A 25,054-nucleotide genomic window follows, 5' to 3' on the forward strand; every position below is an offset into this window, starting at 1 on the left:
ACGATCCAACAGGCAGCTAGTATGTGTAGGCTAGAGTTACCAGAAGCGATCAGAGTGAGGGACTTTATGGCTTTGTTGAGGGGCGAGGTTAGTGTCAAAGGTAGTCAGTCCTCCGCCGTCTTTCACACGCTTGAGGGATTTACCCAAGCCACTGATCTCAACCGCACTCCATCCCCCGGTCCAAATTTCCTCAACCACTGGTTCTGGTAAAACCCGCAGGTGTCATCGGCCGGGGGTTTCTATCAATCTATCACCAGGCAATGCTCGCATGGCATCCGCACTGACCTTGCGCGTGGTTGACAGTCTGAGCCTCCACTTCCAACTATAAAATCTGTCGCGCACGGTGAGATTTCAAGTTACTGCATACAAAAACTTTTTGCGTTCTATTCTGTATTGTCCTGCTCTTCTCGCGTGGTGTCTTTTTTCTCTCAACCGGCTGAACTGAGCTCCTCTACTTCTTCAAGATGGACGCGAAGTCAGGCGTGTCACTCAATGCCGAAGCGACTCGTCTCCGCTGGCAAGAAGGCGACGAAGAGTCGGGCGTAGCAGCCAGGAGAGACCCTCCGCAGCTTTCTCGAACGACATCAGTGGCATCCAACAGCTCTGCTCGCAGTCGCGCACGAAGAGCGACCGTTGACCCCTCCCTTTCTCTGCCAATTCATTATCGTACAGTGTCAGTGCTGCACTCGGTATTGATAAACGCTCATTGAGCGCTGACATCATTTGAATAGTTCATTTGATATCGATGAGGCAAGAGACCGTGAACGAGCGGAGGCTGCAAAGACAAAAAGCAATGTCGCGACCGGTATGCTTCCACTCAGTTGCCGATCCTTTGTCAGGAACCCTCCGTGTTGACGATAGCTTTCTAGATCTCTCCAATCTCGACTGGCACATGATTTCTCCGGAGGAAATACAGAAACGATGGCGAGTGGACATCTCTCAAGGCCTATCGCACGATCAGGTCCAGCAACGGGTCCGTGAGTTTGGGAAGAACGCTCTGTCTCCGCTGCCACACCAATGGTTCTGGCAGATCTTTGGCTATTTCTTCAAAGGCTTCGGGGGCATCCTACTGATTGGCTGCATACTCGTGTTTATCTCTTGGAAGCCCTTGGGACAGCCTCCCGCTCCGGCAAATCTTGCCTTGGCTATAGTCCTGCTGGCAGTGTTCTTCATTCAGGCGGGTTTTAACGCGTGGCAAGACTGGTCGTCCTCTAGGGTCATGGCTTCAATCACAGCAATGCTACCTGAGAGCTGTCTTGTTCTCCGGGACAGCTCTCTGGTGGTAGTCTCTGCTCCGGATATTGTCCCTGGAGACGTAGTACATCTCAAAGCGGGAAACAAGCTACCTGCAGACGTGCGCTTGGTTGAGGTCTCCAATGACGTTTGCTTTGACCGTTCTATTTTGACTGGTACGCTACCATCTGAAGAGCTGGCAGCATGGGCTAATGAATCGTTTAGGCGAGTCGCTGCCGGTCAACGGGACTATCGATTCCACGGATGACAACTACCTTGAAACTCACTGCATTGGACTTCAGGGAACACATTGCGTCGCTGGAAGTGCAGTCGGTGTGGTTGTCTCTACTGGAGACTCGACTGTCTTTGGTCGAATTGCTAAATTGACAAGCGAACCTAAGAAAGGACTGTCTACTCTTGAAAAGGAAGTCTTGCGATTTGTATTGTTGATCGTTATCATCATGCTCACGATGATTATCATTGTCATTGTGGTTTGGTATGTAGTTTCCCGTAACCATCACGCTTGCTTACTGACATCCACAGGGCTACATGGCTCCGAGTCGACCATCCAGGGTGGATTAACGTGCCAACACTCATCGTCGACTGTGTCAGTGTTGCAATTGCCTTTATTCCAGAAGGCTTGCCAATTGCCCTGACTGCGAACCTGACCATTACCGCCAATCTCATGAGCAAGAACAAAATTCTGTGCAAGTCTCTGAAGACGGTTGAGACATTAGGTGCAGTTTCGGTGATCTGTTCCGACAAGACTGGAACTTTGACAAAGGTCTGTCCTATACCATCCAGGCTCCAACTCTGCTAACTCATATGCCTGGCTTCAGAACAAAATGTTTGTTACCGATTGCGCCCTCTCAATGTCTCGTTTTAGCACAGAGCTAGCGAGAGACGAAATGGTAATCAAGGGAAGGAAAACCGGAATGCATCAGCTTCGTGGTGTTGCTGGCCTCTGCAATGCAGCAGAGTTCGATGCCTCATCCCTGAACAAGCCCCTTCATGAGAGAGAAATCCACGGCGATGCAACTGACCAGGCTGTCTTGAGGTTCTCTGAAGGCCTTGGGTCAGTTGCAGAGCTGCGGCGTACCTGGCGGAAGACATACGAACTGGCATTCAACAGCAAGAATAAGTTTATGATCAGGACTTTCAGTCTGGTCGAATCCGCGGGATTGAGTCTTGGAATGTCCGCAGCGGAATCAGCCCAGTTCAAGCGGAACGATACGTTAGTCAAACCCCTTCTCTGGTCACTACCCGTGCTAATAATACCAGTCTTCTTACTATAAAGGGCGCACCCGACATTCTGATTGAGCGATGCACACAGGTTGTAGATACAGATGGAAGCGTACAACCTCTGGATGGACGGATACTTGCTCATATCAAATCTGTCAAGGATCAGTGGTCCAGTGAAGGCAAACGTGTGATCCTGCTTGCCCGGAAAGTTCTTCCAGTTTCAGATATTACGCCCCTTCCTTCGTCCAGGGAATTCGAATCGCACGTCATGTCTCACGCGAAAACGGGCTTGATTCTTGTTGGCCTGGTGGGCATAGTCGATCCCCCGAGAGAAGAGATTCCTGATGTGGTCAGAACACTGAGGCGCGCGGGAGTCCGCATCTTCATGGTTAGCTTCTCTACCTGGAATCCGGATATGTCTGCTAACAGCCCATAGGTGACTGGTGATTATGGGCTCACTGCTCTGGCCATCGCCCGACAATGCGGTATAGTCAGCACTCACGGACCAGTCGACACTGCCTCGTCCCTGAAGCGGCTCCTTGAGTACGATGAAAAGCCACCTAGTACTCCATCTACCATGGCAATTACACTGAGCGGGTCTGAACTCATGAGCTTGAACGACCACCAATGGGAACAGCTATGTCAGTACCAAGAGATTGTCTTCTGGCGTACCACTCCGGAACAGAAGTTGCGTATTGTCCGTGAATTCCGCGCTCGCGATGAGATTGTCGGCATGACCGGCGATGGAGTCAATGATGCACCATCCCTCAAGGCTGCAGACATTGGAATTGCTCTGGGAAGCGGCTCCGACATTGCCATCGAGGCGTCAGACATGGTATTGATGGAATCATTCTCAGCTATCGTCGAAGCGGTGCAATATGGCCGTGTATTTTTCGACAACCTGAAGAAAACCATTGTCTATCTTCTACCAGCCGGTTCCTTCTCAGAGTTCTGGCCCGTGTTCACCAACGTTGTGTTCGGTCTTCCTCAGGTCCTGTCTTCTTTCCTGATGATTATCATCTGGTAAGCACCGCACGAACACATACCACCCTCACAAGAACCCGGCCCTCCTTACTCACATAACCTACCTAGTTGCTTCACCGACTGCGCCGCAGCAACCGTCCTCGCCTACGAGGCCCCAGAAGCCGACGTGCTCCTCCGTCCACCCCGAAAGCCCAAACAAAACCGCCTCGTGAACTGGAAACTGATCTTTCACGCCTACGGCATCCTCGGCATGATCGAAACAATCGCCTCATTCGCAATGGCCTACTGGTACCTCGAGCGCAACGGGATCCCCTTCTCAGCCCTATGGTTCAAGTTCGGCGCAACCCCAAGCAACATTGACAGCGACTGGCTCAATGCCCGACTCAACGAAGCAAGCTCCGTTTACTTTATCAACCTCGTAGTCATGTATGCATCTCATCTCATCCCCAACTCCCTCTATCAAGCCCCACGCTAATAACTTTTTCAGGCAATGGTTCAACCTCATGGCCGTCCGGACCAGACGTCTCTCCATTTTCTCGCACCCACCGGCCTTCAATAAACAGACTCAGAACCTGCTTCTCTTCCCCGCGATCCTGTTCGCATTGGCGATGGCTGTTTTCTGGCTATATATCCCGCCGTTGCAGAGGGTGCTAGATACGAGTAGCGTTCCGGTGGAGCATTATTTCTTGCCGGCTGCCTTTGGGCTGGGGATTCTTATACTGGATGAGTTGCGCAAGGCGGGAGTGAGGAGGTGGCCTGGTGGGGTGTTGGATAGGCTTGCTTGGTAGATTTACTTGCTTTGTGGTTTGTTTACTGGGTGGGTTCTCTTATCTGGTGAGTTAGTTGATTTAGTTCGTTGCACATATAGTAACGGATCTGTGGACGATAGTTTAAGTAGTAATCTGATACCTCTTTCTTTTCCTTTCCCTACATGATCTACTTCTGCATGATGCATCCAGAATCTACAGTACGATCCAGACACACAAAAAAAATATGAAAGAGAATAATGATTCCACATAATGTATATTGCTCAACGTGACGACTTTTTCAACCAAAATTCCCAATCATGTACAGGCTAACACCTCGAGATCCAAAAAAAAGCATAGCATAGCAGAAGCAACCAAAGTTACGCACGTGAGTCGTCAGATCCGGAGCCAAATCGAAATCGAAATAAAAAGATTACAATGTAGAAAATAAAATAAAAGCCGCAAGAGGGGTATTCTTTACAGACGGAATCACCAGAAATAAGGATTGCCGTAGACATCCTGGTAGCACTGATAGGCGTCGGGGCAGCTATATTCTCGTTAGTATAGTTATTTCTCCAGTATTCTTGCTAAACTCAACCCGAGGAACAGGGGAGGGGGGGAACGTACTAGACCGGATCCTTTCCAAAAATAATATGCCATGTATACTCCATCACATGGGCACTCAAATCATCCGACAACCCTGTATTCAACACCCAGTCATAGAACCACGTGTAGTGCTCCAATGGCCGCTTGAGGACCTGCTCCCTCGACACAGCGAATTGCGAGCAGCACGCCACTCCAACCACATCCGGTACGTTGGTGTTGTTGAACAGCTCCACCCACGCCTGCGCGTACACGCGCTCCGCCGTCTTTCCGAATTGCGGGGGGTCTCGGAAGGGGCGAATCTCATCGGGACAGCCGGGCGTCTGCTGGCACCGGAGGTTGACGTAGCCGTTTCGTTGCACGAAGTCAGTTTGTAAGGCTCGGATGGAATCCACGTTGCTGTAGGCCATGGTGTCGGTGTGCCAGGCGCCGGGCCAGCCGTCTTTGTGGCTGTGGAGGAAGACGATCGTGCTGGGGAGGTCGTCGTAATGATCCACGATGTATTGGAGGTAGGCGAGCGATTCACGACCCTTGTTCTTGGGGGTGTGCCGGGGTGCGGTCACGTCGTCAACGGTGTAGATGACGTTGCGCCATCTGGTGATTCAGTTTTGTTAGGAATTTGGTTCAATTGTGAGAGGGTGTGCAATTAGGATACGTACTCTGCCAAATCATTGCTCACCCAGCTGGTGTCCTCGGTAGATAACTTTGCCATGACGATAACGCGATCATTCGGGACGATAATGGGAGTGGTTTCGTAGAGTGGACGCGAGACGGCCGAATCGGAGGAGCCTTTGGTTTTGCCATTGCTGTTGCTGTTGTCGCTGCCGGTAAGAATAGGTTTCGAGTTCTTCGGAGTTGACACCCCGTCGTTGCCACTGTTCACATTGTTGCTGCTGCCATCCGCTGCAGATTCGGCGGAGAAGGAGCTGAAACTCCAGCCGGACTGAACGCGCGCATCATCCTGGACGAGGTCGAGGTGGCGTTTAATGAGGATGATGGCGAGGATGATAAGTGCAGCCGCACCAATCCGGTAGGATAGTCTCATTTCATAACGCGCCTGCGAAAAGCCCAGGCTGAGACCACCGAATGGGATTGGAAGGGAGGGAAGGGAGGGCGGAAAAGAGAGAGAGGGAGAAGGAGGAGAAAAGCGAAAGCGAGAGAGCGAGAAGGAGAAAGAGGCAACGTGGGAAGAAAGATCCGACGAAGGGGTTTAGTGTTCAGTTGATTTTGGTGAAATTAACCACGACGGGATTGTTACCAGGTACGGGGGTCTGGGAAGTACAGGAAAGAACAGCCGAACGATGGAAAATTGAAATGCAAATAATTTCTTAAAGTGAATTAACGGCAGCGACTTGCTGACTCTGACGCCCGCCCGCCCGCTGGAGGCTTATCTCCCTGGGGGGCGCTTGGCGCCGATTGGTGGGTTTCCGGGCGGGATCATCAGGGATTCTTACCATTACTCGAATTACCACCGATTCTTTTCTTACATACGGTATGTGAACAGGTCTGTTAGTTACATGGTAGCCTAAATAGCAGGCAGTCACTTCTACTCGGGGATACGAAATGCGAGACTACTATGGAGTCGGGTAAAACAATAATCCCAAAATGTTTCAGACCTGTCGGTATAAATAGTCTCAGTCATCATTCTAGACTCGGGCGCGAAGGATCAAGCTTTGTCGAGGATGGAGTAGTCTCTAAATAGTGATTATTCTCGCCTCGTCCTATTTTAAACCATTAAGGAAGTAAAGCAGATAAAAGCATTAGCCTCGCTCTAGTTTCAAAAATTTAGAGTACAATAAAGTCCCTGACTCAGACGAACCCCTCGCATGAATTTTCAATTAGCAGCTGTAATCTTCGCTTGTTTCTTTCCTTTCCTTTTTCTCTCGTCTCCTCATCCACTGCCGATCCCCCCCAGCAAAAAATACAATCCGTCGGGCTCCGTGCGACAATCACATTTATCGCCAGGGTCCAAAGGATACTAACCACTATCCGTGCATTAGACCGGTTGCAAAGACAGCAAAGTTTCTCCGTGAAGAATACTACCATAACCCCCGCCTCCAATAAGGATCATCTCTCTCACAACCAGTCAAATCCATCCTGGTGCCACGACCTGCGCTGTCAGAAACGCTGACACTGACAGTGGCAGGCAAGTCCGATCCCATCCCGTCTCTAATCGGGCTACGATCCACAGCCACCGAGTCTATCTCAAACGTCCCACAACTCGGGCCAGTCCTACTGGCCAGCTGGCTTCTCCCGGCTGAACCCTGAATATCCACCCGTCAGCAGGGCTGTGTTGCTGCCGGTTTTCGCTGTTTTTACACGGTAACTTACAGTGTGATTACCAGAGAATGCTATGAAAAGCAGCGTTGAAACTGACCATCCCATTATTTAAGTAGGACTATGACTGACATCATGGTAGATGTGACTATTACCTCCCAACCGAAGAAATCCGAGTCAAGGGTTTATGTCTGAACCTATAACAGGGAAACGAGTTGTCTTTGTTGTCTTTGTCGTTGCCGACAACATTGCCATAGAGGGCAAGGATCTGAATATGCCAAGCAACCAAGCATCGACCAGCTGCAGGGTCAATTCATTGACGAGCATTCAATTACCCCACTGTCTTTTGTTTTTATTTTCCTTTACCATATGCAATTGCTCATCGTTGAGGGGATATCAAGTGTCGCCTTGATCTATTCGGATTGCGCCCCAGGCAGTTACAACTTAAAGGACAACCCCAGATCCGAGAATCACCCTTTGCGCCCGAAGGATTGCACGCAAATGAGCTATCACATACGGAGTAGTAGCGAAGAGCTTAACCTAGAATCCTGCTTAGGTATGTAAGTAGTTAGTACTGCAGTGACCAGCTGTCCCAACACAAAAGCGTATCAATCAATCAATCAGATTCCTGTTCACCCCCACATGATCCCTGCCGATCCGTCTATTCGTCCATCCATCAATGGACGGAATTATGTCTGCAGATATTATCCATTATATCTACCATGGCCTATAACATGATAAATACGAACTTATGCAAGTGTCGGGAATACTACGTACACACTAGCAGGATATGGCGCCAGTCTGAGATTATATCTCCGGGGTAACTGTGTAGAACCGAGACGAGTAATTGATGAAAGTCGACACAGTGGTAGTCTACGAAATCCTATGAGATCACTTCTCATAATTGGCAATTATCCCCTGGAGTTATGCACAATCGGACTGGATACTGCCGTAGTACTTCTGGACGGTGGCACATAATATTGTCGCGTGGTGGCACTGCTTAATATGCGATGATATACCCCGGCCATGAGCATGTGATGTTATCTTGAGTATGACAGCGTTAATGCTTACTCTTTATTCACTGTTATGTGTTTGACTTTCGAGCTTACCGGCTTTTATTTAGTAGTATTTGTATACTATCAAAAGAACTACTAACATACTGCACAAGTAGTACTAGGAGCCAAACTGATCGAAAGTTGCATGGAGTTCAATGAAGCTCATTGTGGTTCTGGCTCGGGCAACATCCTTTGATGAAGGATATATTTTCCGAACTGGAGCGGCATTGGCTCCTCAACACGAAGAAACTTAATCGGACTTTGTTAACTAGAACTCACTATGGTTCCGATTTCAACATGAATGAACTAAGGAAATTCTTCGACTTGTATTATGGAAAATTTTTACTTATCTTCCTGGGCCTTGATAACAATACGTGGGAGGCCCGGTCCTATATTAGGCTCGGTCGTTTCCATTGTCCATGGCTATGAAGGGAATTACTCTGGTATATACGAAAAACCGATATTAATCAATTGGTGATCGGCTTAATATATAATATCTCCAGAAACTAGATACGCGACCATATTAATGGGGTCGATTGAGTAGAATTGCCATTCGGCTTTTCCTTGGGCCTCCGGCGAAAGTGGCTTGAATGCTAGCGAGGTATAGATGCTGCCTAATATGGGAATTTGACAAGCCAAAACGCGATTCAGAGCACAGCACCTTCTAGTTATGCTCGGAGTTAAGAATGAAATTGATTTACATGACATAGATACAGTGAGTGCCCCATACAGTGCTATGGACTATATGAGGTTTCCCGATCAGGCAATATTAGTATGAAAGCACACCTTATGGCATCACTATAGTTTCGTCACAACACTTCAACATACAAAGCTAAGTAGCTAAGTAAGTAAAGCACATTAGCTCTATAATAACAGATATTAAGGTTGTCTTGTAAATACGCTTTCAAATAATATGGTTACAAGCCCAGAACCTAAGGTCGTCTCATGACATTTTACTGCTGGCGACTAGGAATTATAAGCCTGCAGGCTATACTACTATACCTTCAAATAAGTTCTACTAATCCGCCCAGCCATCAAACAAGTGATTTTCAAGCGAATAGCGCTTTCACAGTATCATAATACCATCCGCTATCTCAAAGTCACCATCGATGTTCGCTATCCAGTTTGACGTGAGCAATGTCAGTGAGAGTATTTAATATATGACAGATAAATCGAGCATGTTCATCTCCCAGTATTCAATGTATACGATTGCATAACCTAGAAAGTGGAGAGTTATCGCATGGGGATAGTATCTCGATATTGCAATGTGCCGCCCGTCAGCGGTGGTCCAAGTGCACGGTCGCTGATTGCTTAGGCCGAACTAGTTGGATACTGAAGCCACCATCATTGTGCACTATCAATGCTCTAGGTACGGTGGTACCATCCAGTGGCCTGTGCCCTGGAATGACCCAGACTTTTGGGACTTGCGGCTGAATGGAAATTAAATTGCGTCGATGGGAAAAAGACCTGCTTCAACCCATCCTGTCATAACCCAGGCAATGCATGGATGACATTTTGACAGCCGGTTGACGTGAGAGAGCACGAACACGAGATACGAAGTCGTGCTATAAGATTTCCAGATTCTTGATAGAGTCTGTGGCTGAAACATTGGGGGGTAAGCCAGGAAGCACGTAAGGGGCCAAGAAGGATTGCTGGTTGATTCAGCTGGGGCTGAATCATTCTTCATCGGTGACTGAAATGATTCCTCCTTCATCCTCTTCCATCCCATCCACTTGTCCTTGTCCTCATTATCCTCATCCTCTCAGGACTAGGACATTCACTCGATAGACAATAAGACGAACACCTGACCAGGGAAAGGTTCGTAAGTGATCGGCTGATCCGCGCACTGCCCTGTCATGCCGGGTTGAATCCATCGCTTTGGCTGGATGGCTGTGGTTAACTTGTTTCTTCCTTGAGCCTCGTTCCCGCGCCCTCCCTTTTCTTGTTTTCTCTCTTTCACCCTGTCCTTCTCTCTCCCTCTTCCTCCCTCCCTATTGTCTCTCTTCCCCCCGTCCCCAACCCTCTCCTCGCCTTTGTTTTGAACTTTTTCTTTTTCTTTTGTTCACGAATCCCGTTCCCAACGCCTCCTGAATTCCTCATCCATCCGATCAACAAATTATCCGCTGGATCATGCAAATCCAGCTCTCCGGGTACCCCACCTTAGCCTCTACCCCGCCATGAGCTCTTCTCTCGAGGCTAAAATTGTTGTCCTCGGCGCCCAAGGTCAGTCTCTCCTTCCTCTTCTCTCTCAGACTCCACCCGACTAGAACCGCCCAGGCGTCGGCAAAACCTCCCTTGTCGATCGCTATGTCAAGAACGACTTCAACCCCTCCGCTACAGCCTCGACTGTGGGAGCCTCCTTTGTGACGAAGCGCGTCCTCGACAGCTCTTCCGATACCATCGTTCGACTTCAGATCTGGGATACAGCCGGTCAGGAACGTTTCCGTAGCATCTCTCGTCTCTACTACCGCGGCGCCAATGCCTGCCTTCTCTGCTACGACATTACCGACGAGCAAAGCTTCCAAGAAATGACCGGCTGGCTAGCGGAATTGAAGAAGAACCTTGCTGAAGACGACCCCATTGTGATTCACGTCGTCGGAACCAAAACCGATATTGTTACCCTTGATCCCTCTCGGCGAAGAGTCCCCTTCGAACGCACCATCGCCTACGTCGCGGAGCAGCTTTACCCAACACAAGCATCCACACCGCCCGCGACGGCCGGCCTGGGCGGGCATTCATCCAGTACACTCGCAGGCGTTGATAGCAAGCGCAGTAGTGCGTTCTGGGGCCAGGATATCGGGTGGGATTGTTGCCATGAGATTAGCGCCAAGGATGGTGAGGGTATCGAGGAGGTATTCCGGGTCATAACGCGGAAGCTGGTCGAGCAGCGCAACAAGCGGGAAGCGGGAACAAGTTCATCGCAGCGATCATCGACGGTTTTTGACGGGACGACGTCTTCTCTTACCCCCGGAAATATCGATGGGAATGGGAGCTTCCGCTTGGGGTACGGGGACAAACGCCGCAGCTGGTTAGGATTTCCGCCCAGTAGTGTGGGGGATGAATTGGAAGATATTGTGGAGGGTCCTAAGCGGAAAGGAGGACAGTGTTGCTGAGCTACTATCCTCCTGCTGGTTATGATGATGTGACGACGATGGATGTTCAGTCTCTTATTTGTTCTCCTGCATTTTGACTTCCATGATGATGACTGACTGCATTATGAAGCTCGGCTGGCGTTATTGTTGCATTGTGCCTTTTCTGACGTTATGCAGATGTTGTTCGTGGTTTATGATGCGCATTTGCATGGTTTGTGTGCGTGTGTTTTGGATGATTGCAGCGTGTTGAGCATCGCTTGGTTGTTCGTTTCGTTGATTCTGGATGATAAAAGGTGCGGGCACCCTCCGTTTGGATTTGAAATTTAACTGGCGAGGCATAGTAGATGGCATGATGGTTGATACTTAACATGGATGAATTTATGCAATTATGTGATTTAGCTTGTTTGTGACCTTTGAGTGACTAGTGTACAATGAAGAGCTCCTAACAGGTGATAAATCCTATCGGGATGAACATGATGCTGTATGCCTGCAGCAAACGTAGTACCTGATTGTTCACCATGCAATTCTAAGCTAATGGCTCACGTTGCCTGGGATCTAAGAGTTCCAGCGATCAAATCATGATCCTACTTTCGAAGGATTCTTCAGTCTGACCCTCTGTGTGCGCGACCGTTGTACAATCTTGTCTTGTCTGAAGGCCTTCTTTGGATTTTAGAAGAAATATCGAATTCAGATAAGCGCAATTTAGACTGATATTCTGACTGCCATCAAGGCCATCGTATTATTAATATTGCAAGTGCTACTAGTCGAGGCCGCCATTGCCTCTTTCCTGCGCTAAGCTCGATTCCGTAAGTTGTGCATATCTCAGGGCTCGAATTCAGCGTCATGTCAGATCGGGTCTTCCTGACCACTTGATATATCATCTTAATTGAACAAATTGGCTATAGGCAAACCCAATGTAAAGCCGGTTCGTCAAAACTTCCGGACTGCCGACCTGACCGCCAGCGTAGACCATTTGGTTGACTGAAGTGTTGCAGAACAGCCGAGGTGGTCCCTGACTGAATGCAGTCGGCCGAGAAAAAGCGCGCAGTCACCCGAAGAGGAGGGATTGAACGGTTCTGGTTCCCCCCGCCTTCTTGAGCTTAACGGGATCGACCAACGACCGCCTGCCGATTTTCTGTGCCCGCCGCTCCATAGGCTTTCGCTCCCCATTAACCCGAGGTCTGGTTTGGTTGCATTGCCAACAATTCGTCTTTCCTCTTTCTCTCTCTCTTTTCTCTCGGGCGATACGTCTCTTCCTTCATATACTACTCCAATATCCCCTCTTACTTTTCTGCAGTTCTTGTTTTTATCCCTTCTCTTCTCCTCTCTTTAGTATCCTGTCTCTCCCGATCACCTCTATCCCACCCTACCACGCCACTATGAGTAAAGGCAAGCTCACAGGCGCTGCTGTCGCCGAACACAACTCCAAGGACTCGTGCTGGGTCATTGTCCATGGAAAGGCCTACGATGTGACCGAATTTCTCCCTGGTATGTTCCTTGTCACCAGTACCATATGCTTCTGTTACTGATAAGATCCTAGAGCACCCGGGTGGCCAGAAGATTATCCTCAAGTATGCCGGCAAGGATGCGACCGAGGAGTTCGACCCCATCCACCCACCGGACACCCTCGACAAATACCTCGATTCTTCCAAGCATCTCGGAGAAGTCGACATGACTACCGTCGAACAGGAGGAGAAGACTGCCGATCCCGAGGAGGAGGCGCGCCAGGAGCGCATTAAGTGCATGCCTTCGTTGGCGGCCTGCTACAACCTGATGGACTTCGAGACTGTTGCCCGAAGCGTAATGAAAAAGACCGCATGGGCCTACTACTCTAGCGGTGCAGACGATGAAATTGTAGGTCATGTCTTCCTCGTTCCTCCACCAGCATGTACTAACAACGAGCCTGTCTAGACCATGCGGGAAAACCACTCTGCCTTCCACAAGATTTGGTTCCGCCCCCGAGTCCTCGTCGACGTCGAGCATGTCGACTTCTCCACAACCATGCTGGGTACCAAGGTATCAGTGCCTTTCTACGTGACCGCGACCGCCCTCGGAAAGCTGGGCAACCCTGAGGGTGAAGTCGTCCTCACCCGTGCAGCACACACCCACGATGTCATCCAAATGATTCCCACATTGGCCTCCTGCTCCTTCGACGAGATTGTCGATGCCCGCCAGGGCGACCAGGTGCAATGGCTTCAGCTCTACGTGAACAAGGACCGCAACATCACCAAGCGCATTGTCCAACACGCCGAAGCCCGCGGCTGCAAGGGTCTCTTCATCACCGTTGATGCCCCTCAACTCGGCCGTCGTGAGAAGGACATGCGCTCCAAGTTCTCCGACGTCGGCTCCAATGTGCAAGCCAGCGGCGGTAGCTCCGTCGACCGCTCCCAGGGCGCCGCCCGCGCTATCTCCTCCTTCATCGACCCCGCTCTGTCCTGGAAGGACATCCCCTGGTTCCAGTCCATCACCAAGATGCCCATCCTGCTCAAGGGCGTCCAGTGCGTCGAGGACGTCCTCCGCGCCGTCGAAATGGGCGTGCAGGGTGTCGTGCTGTCCAACCACGGTGGTCGTCAGCTCGAGTTCGCCCGCTCCGCCATCGAAGTTCTCGCCGAGGTCATGCCCATCCTCCGCGAGCGCGGCTGGGAGAACAAGATCGAGATCTACATCGACGGCGGGATCCGTCGTGCCACTGACATGCTGAAGGCCCTCTGCCTCGGCGCCAAGGGCGTGGGTATCGGCCGTCCCTTCCTGTACGCCATGTCGGCGTACGGCCAGCCCGGCGTGGAACGCGCCATGCAGCTTCTCAAGGATGAGATGGAGATGAACATGCGTCTGATCGGCGCCACCAAGATTGAGGAATTGAACCCCAGTCTGATTGACGTGCGGGGCTTGGTGGGCGGTCATAGTGCCCCTGTGCCTTCGGATACTCTCACCACGGGTGCTTATGATCCTCTCCAGGCGCCTCGGTTCAGCGAGAAGGCGAAGCTGTGATTGTTGAATAGAGGATAGATGCTGTTTATTTCGTTTATTTCTTTTCATTGCAGGTCTGATACATATACATCACTGCATTTGTGTATATACTATATACCCCCGTTTTAGCCTATAAACAAGACTGTACATTTTTTATTCATATATGGAAGTTATGTAGGACATTAGTATAAATGAAACGAGTAGCTTGGAATGATTATCTTAAGTCTCCCGAGCTTGATCCCGGAAATTATGTACAATACACCCTGCAACCTTTCTCATCACTCATTGCAACCACATACCTTTTCCCCTTCTAGGCTCTCCCTTATATACAAGGAAAATGACATGGAAAAATACCATCCATTACCACCCCCCACAAACCAAATCACTCGATTAGTGATCAACCTACAAAACCACAACCCTGGGCTTATTCCTCAGCTCACCCGAATCCCTATACATACAAGCGGCATTAACCACCCACCCGGCATCCCTATTCTCCCCACCCCAGACCCTGGCCCAAACGACCCCCAAAACACCATACAGCACGACCCTCGCCGAATCCACCAAGCCGGAGAGATCAAACAGATCTCGCAAGAACCCAAACAGGGAGCCGAACCTCGACAGACGGGCACGGGATTTCCTCGACGCGCAGAGTCGTTCCCACGCGCGCTGGGCCTCATCGTAGAAGACGCGCTCGATGCCGTACGCTGCGTGGACGTGGCCGAAGACGTGCAGGGCCGGGCGCACGCGCCATAGTTCGGAGAGGAGGAATGGGCAGCCTGCTGAGTAGACAGGGGAGAGGTCGAGGCGGGATTGCGGGGGTGTATGGGTGACGAGGATGTCGGTGGAGGCGGGGATGGTATTGGACCAGGCGTCGTGGTGTGGGGGGTAGGTGAAGGCGTGTTCAGGGCCGAAGGGCACGATGGCGGGAATTTGGGGCGCGCCGTAGATGGTTAGGGTGCGGGGGCGGAGGGGGGTGGTGCTGGTGATGCTCGATGAGGAGGAGGATGCGGTGGTGGGTGGGAAGGTCAGGGTGATGGAGGAGTGTTGGAGGTAGTGGATGTCGTCGCCCCAGTCGATGCGGGGGTGAGGGTCGTCGGTTAGGTAGTCGTCTAGGGAGCGGAGGGAGGCGGTTGAAGAAGAGATGGTTGCGTATGTGGATGAAGTGTTGTTGTGGGACGAGGAGGCATCGATGCGGTCTTCGGGGAGACGCGATCGCGTGTCGAAGTAGCTGTCGTGGTTGCCGCAGATGACGACTTTATGCGGGTGAGGGAGACTGCGCAACCAGTTCACGGCGGCTTGGATTTCGCGGGCGCTGCCATCGTTGCAGAGATCGCCGGCGTGGATGAGGAGGTCGCCATCGGGAACGTCGGGGTATTCGAGGGTGTGGGTGTCGGAAATGCAGACGACGCGGATGGGACGGGCGTTCGGGGGTGGGAGGTGAGGAGGGCCGCGGAGGTGGTTGAGGAGTTGATGGAGAGGATAGATGAGAGTTGCTAGAGGTGATGAGAGGAAGTAGTCGGGGAAAGGACGGCGATGGAAGGGGGAGGACATGGTGGAATGGATTTTCTTGTTTTTGAAGAGGGAGAGAGGAAGAATAGGAGGAGAGGAGAAGAGGAGGAGAAGAATAGTATGAGGTTATTCCATGGTAGTGGTGGTCGTTGTTGGCATTCAGGTTCAGGTGATTGAAGCAGCTTAACGTGGATTCATGCGCTGCTGGGCGGAGGTGGGGAGTCCCGGTCACCAATCAGAGCATTTGCACCTGAACAGTCAATTTACGTGGGATCGATTGGGCAGTGGATATTTCCAGGTACAGTTTACAATGTAATAGGATACTACAATGGTAATATCTTGCCTTAATTGCTACAAAGAGTATGGAGCAAGAATATGGATGGTTCCAAAGGTGACGCGTTATCATTGTCTCAGACGACAGGATACAAAACTTTGCCTTGTATTGTAGTATCCAAGGGGATGTTAATCCAGGAGATCTCCTAAATCAGTTTCAGTCCATCGAGTCGGATGTTTTGAACGTCAGGCGTAAGGGGACATCACGTGCACGACGAGGGGAAAGAAAAGACAGCAAGAAAGAACGAAAGAGAGAGAAAGGAGAATGAATCATCGACTCCGCAAAAGAAGCTGGACAAGACGGACACTAACCAAGTAGCACTTCCTGTCTTCGTCGTCCGGAAGTCGGCTGGAGCAGGCGATCGGACGCTTATCCACTGGGCCGTGAGTGACATCAAGTCTAGATCCCATGTCCCACTCCAGCCAGAGAGTACCTCTGGCTCGTCTCCCATGCGGTCGCTATCCCTCAAGCATCTGTAAATTCCCCTAGAGTACGGCTCCACGTTTCTTCCTCGATCGCTTCCATGCAACGTCCATACTATTTAAATATCTAAAAGGGTCATAAGGTGCCTGGATCCATGTAGGACGAAGTGCGGGTTGTAGTGTCCCTCTTTCCGTACCCGTTGTTACGCCGTAGCCTGGCTGGGGATGTAGATAGACAATGAAACCTCCGCCTCATCCTCCATCCATCTATCCCTCGGATGACACTTTTTTTTTTTTGTCCCTTTCAACAGTTCAAGCCCATTGTCTGGTCCAAAGAGCATCTCTCCCAAAAGCATGAGGTCCCCCAACGTTGACCGGTGTATATGCTCGAGCCTGAAGACTTACTCAGGCCCAACCGGGTGAATCGATCCAGAGCCCATTCATGATTTGCCACATGCGTGGGTGGTCAACAACTCTTCTCTTCTCTTCATCTACGCTTGCGGACATTCCTTGTCGATCTCCAACATCGATCTTTCACGTCCCTTCTATCCTGTGGCCCTTTCTTCTTCCCCCTTTGGACCACCGTGAAATCAAAGGGTTGTGAGATTTGCCGGATCTACGAGTAGTAGTGATCAGCCCCTCGTTGCATTGCTCTCTCCTGCTCCATCCATCGTGTTCAATCGCCCCGTCTATATCGTTTGCGTCATCCGCCCAGCCCCAGTCATCTGCACTGGTTTCATAGTATTAGGCTTTGATTTCCATGTTCTGGAGTCCATGTTGGCCATTCTTTGAAATTACTTGATTGTGAACACCCACCATCCTCCAAGTGTGCACTCCTATACTAGACTCTTGACCCGGATTCCCCTCCCCCAAGTGAGTCTGCTGCATCTGGCATTGGCGTTTTGTGGGCGCTGCTGAACCCAAACCAACCCCTCAGATTCGCACAACCAAAAGCCGGCCAAACCAAACCAGACCAGCGCCAACCCGCCTTCTCCTCCGCTGTCGCCGCCGCCGGCCACCACCACCACCACTGATCTGCCATTTACTACTCCAGCTGAATCCTGTCGCTACGAGACGCCCGCCATCCACTCTTTTGGCTCTGCATCTCCCTCTCTTGACCCCCAGCTTACTTTTCAATCCGATCGGTCGCAATTCTCTGGCATCATGGATGGGGTTGATATCACCAAGGCCGTTCTCAATAAAGGGAAGCAAATGGCTAGTAGTGTCGCTGCCTCCGCTACCAATGGCAATGGCGGTAAGAAGAGAAGAAAAGGGACCGACTTAAAGCCGATCGTCACCAACGAAGCCGCCACGCTTGGAGTCGACCCAGCGACCACCACCACCACCACTACTGAGGGGTATGGCTTTTACCCTTTCTTTCTTTTTCTAGATTTCCTTTTCCCTGCCCGCCCGTGTTTTCTTTGCTTTCTCCCTCCCGCCTTCTTCTTTCTTTTGGTTTTCCCCGCCTCATCCTGATTCTTTCTAACCGCCATGAGTGGCAGGGTTCCCGCATACGGCGTCCCACCATCGCGCTCGTCCTCTTCATCCTCTGGCGAAGAACTCGAGACAACCGCGGAGGAAGAGGACTCGGAAGACTACTGCAAGGGTGGTTATCACCCTGTCTCAGTCGGTGAAACCTACAACAATGGTCGTTATGTGGTCGTGCGCAAGCTAGGGTGGGGTCACTTTTCGACCGTCTGGCTGTCCCGCGATACGACAACTGGGAAGCATGTCGCTCTTAAAGTCGTCCGTTCCGCTGCCCACTATACCGAAACCGCCATCGATGAGATCAAATTGCTGAACCGCATCGTCCAAGCCAAGCCCTCCCACCCCGGTCGCAAACATGTCGTCAGTCTGCTGGACTCGTTCGAGCACAAGGGGCCCAACGGTGTCCACGTGTGTATGGTGTTTGAAGTGCTGGGAGAAAATTTGCTCGGGTTGATCAAGCGATGGAACCACCGCGGTATCCCTATGGCTTTGGTGAAACAGATCACAAAACAAGTGCTGCTTGGATTGGACTACCTCCACCGGGAGTGTGGTATCATTCACACGGATTTGAAGCCAGAGAACGTGCTGATTGAGATCGGTGATGTGGAGCAAATCGTGAAGACGTACGTCAAGGAGGAGGCGAAGAAGGAGCAGAAGGAAGACAATCGCAATGGTCGGCGACGGCGCCGGACCCTGATCACTGGGAGTCAACCGCTGCCGAGTCCGCTCAATACCAGCTTTGAATTCAAGCACAGTTCGCAAAACTCTCACAGCAGCCTTAGTCAGATGGTCAGCGAGTCATCTGGTATGTACCGCCGCCTAATCATTGCTAGGAAATTGCTGACTGGGTCTAGTGACGCCCAATGCAGAAAGCACATCGATGAAGGAGATGCTCGGAATCAAGGACGATGATGAGAAGCAGAAGCAGAGGGAAAAGACTGCGTATGTTGATCTTATGATGATGCGAAGGGAATAAGGCTGATGAATACAGTGATTTGTTGGAACGGGAGGTATCGGGCATTTCGCTCGACAAGTCTCAGTCGAGCGAGGAGCAAGAGCCGGAATGCGACATAATTTCTGTGAAGATTGCCGATTTGGGCAACGCCTGCTGGGTCGGCCATCATTTTACCAATGATATCCAAACGCGACAGTACCGTTCGCCTGAAGTTATTCTGGGCTCCAAATGGGGCGCGAGCACAGATATCTGGAGTATGGCTTGCATGGTATGTCCTGATGCTTCTGCGCTGTTAAAAACTCCTCTAATCAATTGTCGCAGGTATTCGAACTCATCACTGGCGACTATCTTTTCGATCCGCAATCAGGTACCAAGTATGGTAAAGACGACGATCACATCGCGCAGATCATTGAGCTTCTGGGTCCTTTCCCGAAGTCCCTCTGTCTTTCGGGCAAGTGGTCGCAGGAGATTTTCAACCGCAAAGGTGAACTGCGCAACATTCACCGGTTACGTCACTGGGCGCTGCCTGATGTGCTGCGGGAGAAGTATCATTTCTCCGTTGAGGAAAGCATGCGCATCAGCGAGTTCCTGCTGCCGATGCTCGAAGTGACCCCGGAGCGTCGAGCCAACGCAGGCGGCATGGCATCCCACGAATGGATGCGGGATACACCCGGTATGGACGGGATTGATCTGGGCATAACGCCTGGCAGCCGCGGCGAGGGCATCGACGGATGGGCGATGGAAGTGAAACGGAGATAAACAAAAGTACATTTAGGCATGAGGACTCCTGACCAGAAGCGTCAGCAGAGTCGGGTGACGAGTTTCCTTGTTTCTGTTACCGTGCGGCGGACCTCTTTATACTCTACTACCATTTCTTTTTGGCTGCGTTGGCCGTTCACTGGATGTTTATGATTGCCTTGAACATGATGCTTGCATGCGCACTGCCCTCCCCGACCCCCTCCCTTTCTTTCTCTGTCCGATTTTCTCTCAACTTATAGAGTCGCGAGCTTACCATCCTACTTATTTCCTTGTCCGAGTCTAGTTCATGTCTGATGCATGCTCCCACAGCTGATGGGAAATATGGCCCGAAAATGGGGATCTACCCTACGGGGAACTGTAGATATTGTGTGCATGAATGGGAGAGGCCATTGTTCTACTTATGATACTGCGTGCATTGAATAATCTTAACTTCGTAGCCCAACCAACTATCATCGATCTATACCCTCATCACCTTCAAGATGATCACCCTCACTATCCTCACTCGGCAAAACATCAGGAAACCACCCATACCGCCTAAAATCCACATACCACTCGCCCATGCTATCCTCCTCCACCTCCACCCCTTCAGCCCGCAACGCTTCCGCCTGTCGTTCCGCACTTCCTGGCTCCCTACACAGTATCCTCATTAGCACCTCCATTGCCTTTCCCCCCTTCCTTCCTATTACATCCACCCACACCAACAACCCCAAGGAAAGGAAAAGGTCAAGAGAGGGATAGACAAACCGATGCGAAATCATCCCTCGTGAATTAATCACCCTCTGCCACGGCACATTCCCCGAATGGAAGAAGTTGTCTGTCTCCGGGGCGGGGAGATGCTTCAGGCTGATTCCTACTTGGCGGGGGCGTTTTGCTGACGTTGATCATAGTATTTAGTATGTAGTATGATGCGGTAGGTGGTGAGGAGAAGGTAGGGGAGTATGAAGATGATGGAGGTAATTGTGGGGATCTAAATGGGGATGAGAGAGAAGGTAGCTTACGATATCCTAATAATGTTGCGATGTGCCCGTAGGTCGTTACTCTTCCCGGAGGGATTTCTTGGACCGCGGAGTAGACGGCGTTGATGAAGTGTTCGGCTTCGTCGGTGCGGGGCATTTTTCTTCTTTATTTTTTCCTTCTGTTTATACGGAGTATTATGGTGTGGTGGTTAGTATAAAGGTGTGGTTTTAAGGAGGAGTGTTGCTCTTTTGTAGATGTAGATGTAGATCGTATATATTTCCTGCCTAAGGCATACAAGCCATGACTGGGGGTAGTTCAAGCTTACCCGGAAAATCCCTCCCCCCGATTATCAGATACAGATATGCTCTCAGGTATCCGACCTTTCAACTTACTACACACTACTCTGTCATCTATACACACTACAACAATCAACCATGTCCTCCCTAGCAGACTACCTCGCGAAAAACTATCTAAACGCGGACCCCGCCCCCGACCGCCCTAAAAAGAAACGCAAGAAGAACACCAAAGCCAGCGACTCGACACCCACTGGTCTCATCATCGCCGACGACGACCCGCCCGATCTCCGCTCCGGGGGCAACAATCTCCTCAACGATGACGAAGACGCGCCGTCAATAGTTACGAATGCTCGAACGGGCGAATTCCGACGCAAGAAGACCTCGGGCTGGAAGACCCTCACGCCTGGAGACGGGGGCGCTGAACAAGACGCGGCGGATAAGATATTGGCGGATGCGATCGCGGAGAGGGAGGAAAGGCGACGCGAACAAGGGGGTGGTGATGAGGAGGATGATGATGCGCCGGTTGTTGAGGGGGTAGAGGAAGATGAAGAAGGGGTAAGGATGGAGTCTGGGGCGCGGGCAGGGTTACAGACTGCGGCGCAGACGGCGGCGATGGTAGCAGCGCAGGAGAGGAAGAAGAAGGCGGATGCGGCGAAGTATAAGGAGTCAGCGTTGGGGGAGAAGGCGCAGGAGACGATTTATCGTGATGCAAGTGGACGGATTATCAATGTTGCGTTGAAGAGAGCGGAGGCGAGACGGGCGGAGGAGGAGAAGAAGGCGAAGGAGGAGGAAGCGAAGGAGGCGCTGATGGGTGATGTGCAAAGGAAGGAGAGGGAGGAGAGGAAGCAGCAGTTGAGGGATGTGAGGGCTATGCCGTTGGCGAGGACGGCGGAAGATGAGGAGCTGAATGATGAGTTGAAGGGGAAATTGAGGTGGAATGATCCTGCTGCGCAGTTCTTGACCAGTGTCAAGGAGGGAGGGACGAGTCGGACGGGCAAACCGCTGTATAAGGGGGGGTTTGCGCCGAATCGCTATGGCATTCGTCCTGGGCATCGGTGGGATGGAGTGGATCGGGGGAATGGGTTCGAGAAGGAGTGGTTTTTGGCGAGGAATAGAAAGGGTCGCTTGGAGGCGCTGGATTATCAGTGGCAGATGGATGAGTGAGTGGGTGTATTATATTGGTGGTGTTGTTGTTGCTTTGGGATTTGGGCTTATCTGGTGCTGGACGCTGGATGGATGGTAATATGGGTTTGTGTGTATATGGATCGCATGCATGGCGGTGTTTTGCCGGAAATTTCATTGTTCTGTTTACTGTCTTTGCTATCTACATATTTCCGTGTAGAGGCTCGGTTGAGAGTTTGAAGTAAATGTGTTTAGAATGGGGTATTTTTGACACCAGATGGGATGAGAGAAGACGCAAAGACTGGCGGTTTGATGCTATACCTTGGTTATATTGGTGCTTTGCGTTGCAGAGCTAACTGAAAACAATGCGTCCTGAGATGATCAGAAGAGAAACTCGATCAATAAAGCCTTGGCTAGACTGAGAGAGTGAATCATAACTGATATTGCCCCAACTTTGGAGTTTGTCCAACAAATCTGCAAACGCCGAGTACTAGGGACTATGACACATGCCAAGTAACCTTCATATGGTTACCAATTCAAACAGACTACTCAGTTAGACATAGTACTTATCGGTAGATTCCTTTGACGTATCCGTCTATGGTAGGTGATTATCATGTAAATCGGGAACCGTATTGGGAGATTGTCTCAGCGTCTAGAGGCAGTGTTATGACTCAATCTATTACTTCTAGAGGCTGAGAGTGGGGGGTACTGGCAGCCTAGATCTCGAGGCTGTGTCGCATTCATAGACGTATTACGACATCTTCCAGGTACTAAGTGCAGGGGTCACTTATATTGTGCATAATGACTAGTAGATAGTTGCTAGCCTTCTACTAGAAGAAAGTTGCATACATTCCGGTGACCAGTACAGAGCATGACGGACACAAAGAAAGAGAGTTACCAAACACCGTGCACATTCATCATTAGATACTAAACAATACGAGCCAACCTAACTATTTCCTTTGTACAATGATCCAATCCACTCAGTCTAATCAGCAGCAAACAGCATTCCAGCTGATGTCACAATCTTATTAACCAAGCTGCATACGCCATTTGCAGCATCCCAGCCATCACATTGCATTCATTGCAAGTGACTGGCGCAGCAATCAAGTCAGCTGCCGGCGCTACTACGGTCAGATCGCAGATGGCTCGGAGCATGGGATCACCCGCTCAGCAGGACAAGCCCGCCGATAACAGGCGTCACGGGTAACCACGAGCAGAGGCGATTGGCAGCTGCAGGGTTGATTTACGGCGGCATTTTCCTGAACTGCGCCCACTGAATTCCCAGACAGAGACTCCGATCCAGAGGAACCGGGCGGAACGAGATCCATTCAGCATGCAATAACGTGCCACCCTTGACAAGTGACGTTCCAGATCGACCACAACGTGCCTGAGGCAGTGGATCACAACCCATACGGTTGGCCCTATTGTTGGGGATCCTTCCTTTCAGCCTTGGAAAAGACCAACGGCAGGTTCCAACTTCTCAGCGGCTGGAATTCTGGCCTTGCGCGTTTAACCTCGGGAGTTGACTTACTAGTAAGAGCAGAGTGAGGGGCGCCAAACCGTGGGTCGAGGAGTGGCGCTCGGGGGATCGGCAGCAGCAGCAGCAGCAACGATAACAATCCAGGGGGGATAGTCTACTACCGCGCCGTATTGATAGCTGATTCCCACCCCCTCCGATAGTAGAGATAGTCGTTTCCTTGGATTAGTTAGCTAGTAGGCTACGATGACGATAGATGATTTCCAACAGATGACCTGCCACAATCAGCATCGCCTCGCGCGGACCCCGTGCTGCCTATTTAGTCTTCCCCCCCTCGGAGCGCGTGCGGTTGGCGATAGTTATATCTTCCCCTGGATGACTAGCCCACCCCCAAGGTGTCACTTTGCTGCCTCTTTCTCTCCTCTTCTCGACTTGGCACAGAGAGGGGTCTCCTTGTCGGATCTCTTTATTACTCATTTCCCATCGCTGTAAGAGTCTACCGTGCGCATTTGCCGCTCGATATCCTCGGGTCGTCGATGACTGGAAGCCCAGCCGGGGCCTCTTTATGACTCAGACCAAAGACGCCCTGTAACCTCTCTTGTTTATTGTTTATCGGAGATTTTTGGTTCGCGGGCCTGCCTTAGTATTCAGTCTTTTGTCCACCGCTCTCGCCTCAATTTCCTGGCTTTATATTCTCCTGTTCCAGACATCCCTCAATAACGGAGGCAAGCGCCACCCATCACCCCGAGCGTGGTCTACCCATTTCCTGTATATATCTGAGACTATCTTTGCCCGCATCCATCGGCACCAAACCCGTCATCTTCAGTCATGTCTGACTCCTTGCTCGATATTCGTCGTGCTGGCGTTGAGGCCAAAAGGGCGCACGATCACAAGGCCAAGTGGGCGTACGGCAGCCGTTCTACCCTGCCTCGTTATAATCAAGATGTCCACTCTCATGTCTTGCATAAGGCTAGGCCGAGGATGCCAGCTACTCATTATACAACGTATGTTTCTGTGCCTGTCGCTTAAGTAATGTCGCTGACAGCCACTAGCTTGACACGCCATATGCGGTTCCAGCGGAAGGCTGAAACCAACCATCAACTCAGCGATGCGAAAATCGCCCTGCGTGCTGACGTCCGGGAGGCTCTCGATAGTGGAACGTCGGATTCTTCCAGCGATGATATCGATGACCCTGCCGCGGCGAAGATTATCGATGATGCTGAGGGGAAGGATACGCTGCCTGACTATGATGTGGCGGGCCACACTATACTCTCTGATGCTGTGAGCAAGGCTGTCGAGAAGTTCGAGACGAAGGAGACAGAGAGGATCGTAAAGGAGTACGAGATGATCTCCTATGAGGGTGAGAATGCCCTGGGCTACATGGCTGACGACGATGACTTTGAGCTGGTCGATCGGATCAAGCTATGACACGTCTGTTGCTTCCTCGTCTTATTTTGTGCTTTTGGCGTCGATATCCTTAACCACGGTCCTTGATTCTTGGAGTTGGGTTGGGCACAGACTGATCACTGATAC

At 51.0% G+C, this 25,054-nt stretch overlaps 10 protein-coding genes across 10 annotated transcripts; 7 read left to right on the forward strand and 3 right to left on the reverse strand.

The window, feature by feature from the left end:
* Positions 1–383: 383 nt before the first annotated feature.
* BDQ94DRAFT_74328 (cation-translocating P-type ATPase) lies at positions 384–4,539 on the forward strand. The gene is made up of 10 exons (XM_026776439.1): positions 384–673; positions 732–805; positions 870–1,409; positions 1,459–1,729; positions 1,777–2,017; positions 2,073–2,467; positions 2,515–2,863; positions 2,912–3,498; positions 3,568–3,885; positions 3,947–4,539. Exons 1-10 carry the CDS (start codon positions 465–467, stop codon positions 4,245–4,247), a joined length of 3,285 nt encoding a protein of 1,094 aa, XP_026631216.1. The 5' UTR covers positions 384–464; the 3' UTR covers positions 4,248–4,539.
* On the reverse strand, positions 4,362–6,039 carry BDQ94DRAFT_135847 (DUF3431 domain-containing protein). Its single transcript, XM_026764759.1, has 3 exons — positions 5,468–6,039; positions 4,833–5,402; positions 4,362–4,752 (listed from the first exon to the last, which is right to left on the reverse strand). Exons 1-3 carry the CDS (start codon positions 5,851–5,853, stop codon positions 4,695–4,697), a joined length of 1,014 nt encoding a protein of 337 aa, XP_026631217.1. The 5' UTR covers positions 5,854–6,039; the 3' UTR covers positions 4,362–4,694.
* A 686-nt stretch (positions 6,040–6,725) lies between these two features.
* On the forward strand, positions 6,726–7,682 carry BDQ94DRAFT_135849 (uncharacterized protein). Its single transcript, XM_026764760.1, has one exon. The coding sequence runs from the start codon at positions 7,273–7,275 to the stop codon at positions 7,495–7,497; it is 225 nt and encodes a 74-aa protein (XP_026631218.1). The 5' UTR covers positions 6,726–7,272; the 3' UTR covers positions 7,498–7,682.
* Positions 7,683–10,093: 2,411 nt separating this feature from the next.
* On the forward strand, positions 10,094–11,313 carry BDQ94DRAFT_74359 (Rab family GTPase). Its single transcript, XM_026776440.1, has 2 exons — positions 10,094–10,363; positions 10,418–11,313. Exons 1-2 carry the CDS (start codon positions 10,318–10,320, stop codon positions 11,251–11,253), a joined length of 882 nt encoding a protein of 293 aa, XP_026631219.1. The 5' UTR covers positions 10,094–10,317; the 3' UTR covers positions 11,254–11,313.
* A 1,194-nt stretch (positions 11,314–12,507) lies between these two features.
* BDQ94DRAFT_74362 (L-lactate dehydrogenase (cytochrome)) lies at positions 12,508–14,350 on the forward strand. Its single transcript, XM_026776441.1, has 3 exons — positions 12,508–12,720; positions 12,773–13,086; positions 13,144–14,350. The coding sequence occupies exons 1-3, from the start codon at positions 12,612–12,614 to the stop codon at positions 14,221–14,223; spliced, it is 1,503 nt and encodes a 500-aa protein (XP_026631220.1). The 5' UTR covers positions 12,508–12,611; the 3' UTR covers positions 14,224–14,350.
* A 51-nt stretch (positions 14,351–14,401) lies between these two features.
* Positions 14,402–15,874, reverse strand: BDQ94DRAFT_74382 (metallophosphatase domain-containing protein). The gene has a single exon (XM_026776442.1). The coding sequence runs from the start codon at positions 15,751–15,753 to the stop codon at positions 14,605–14,607; it is 1,149 nt and encodes a 382-aa protein (XP_026631221.1). The 5' UTR covers positions 15,754–15,874; the 3' UTR covers positions 14,402–14,604.
* Positions 15,875–17,804: 1,930 nt separating this feature from the next.
* BDQ94DRAFT_135856 (serine/threonine-protein kinase) lies at positions 17,805–20,088 on the forward strand. Its single transcript, XM_026764761.1, has 4 exons — positions 17,805–18,760; positions 18,810–18,897; positions 18,947–19,178; positions 19,232–20,088. Exons 1-4 carry the CDS (start codon positions 17,959–17,961, stop codon positions 19,667–19,669), a joined length of 1,560 nt encoding a protein of 519 aa, XP_026631222.1. The 5' UTR covers positions 17,805–17,958; the 3' UTR covers positions 19,670–20,088.
* BDQ94DRAFT_74401 (MGMT family protein) lies at positions 19,900–20,845 on the reverse strand. The gene is made up of 3 exons (XM_026776443.1): positions 20,668–20,845; positions 20,414–20,540; positions 19,900–20,299 (listed from the first exon to the last, which is right to left on the reverse strand). Exons 1-3 carry the CDS (start codon positions 20,780–20,782, stop codon positions 20,119–20,121), a joined length of 423 nt encoding a protein of 140 aa, XP_026631223.1. The 5' UTR covers positions 20,783–20,845; the 3' UTR covers positions 19,900–20,118.
* Positions 20,846–21,421: 576 nt separating this feature from the next.
* Positions 21,422–22,208, forward strand: cwc26 (putative cell cycle control protein (Cwf26)). The gene has a single exon (XM_026764762.1). It carries the CDS (start codon positions 21,484–21,486, stop codon positions 22,084–22,086), a length of 603 nt encoding a protein of 200 aa, XP_026631224.1. The 5' UTR covers positions 21,422–21,483; the 3' UTR covers positions 22,087–22,208.
* Positions 22,209–24,349: 2,141 nt separating this feature from the next.
* On the forward strand, positions 24,350–24,949 carry BDQ94DRAFT_166403 (uncharacterized protein; the record flags this gene model as incomplete). The annotated part of the gene is made up of 2 exons (XM_026770538.1): positions 24,350–24,525; positions 24,574–24,949. 2 exons carry the CDS (start codon positions 24,350–24,352, stop codon positions 24,947–24,949), a joined length of 552 nt encoding a protein of 183 aa, XP_026631225.1.
* Between the last annotated feature and the right edge of the window lie 105 nt (positions 24,950–25,054).

The sequence above is a fragment of the Aspergillus welwitschiae genome (assembly GCF_003344945.1).
Source record: "Aspergillus welwitschiae strain CBS 139.54b unplaced genomic scaffold BDQ94scaffold_3, whole genome shotgun sequence".
NCBI classification, from domain to species: domain Eukaryota; kingdom Fungi; phylum Ascomycota; class Eurotiomycetes; order Eurotiales; family Aspergillaceae; genus Aspergillus; species Aspergillus welwitschiae.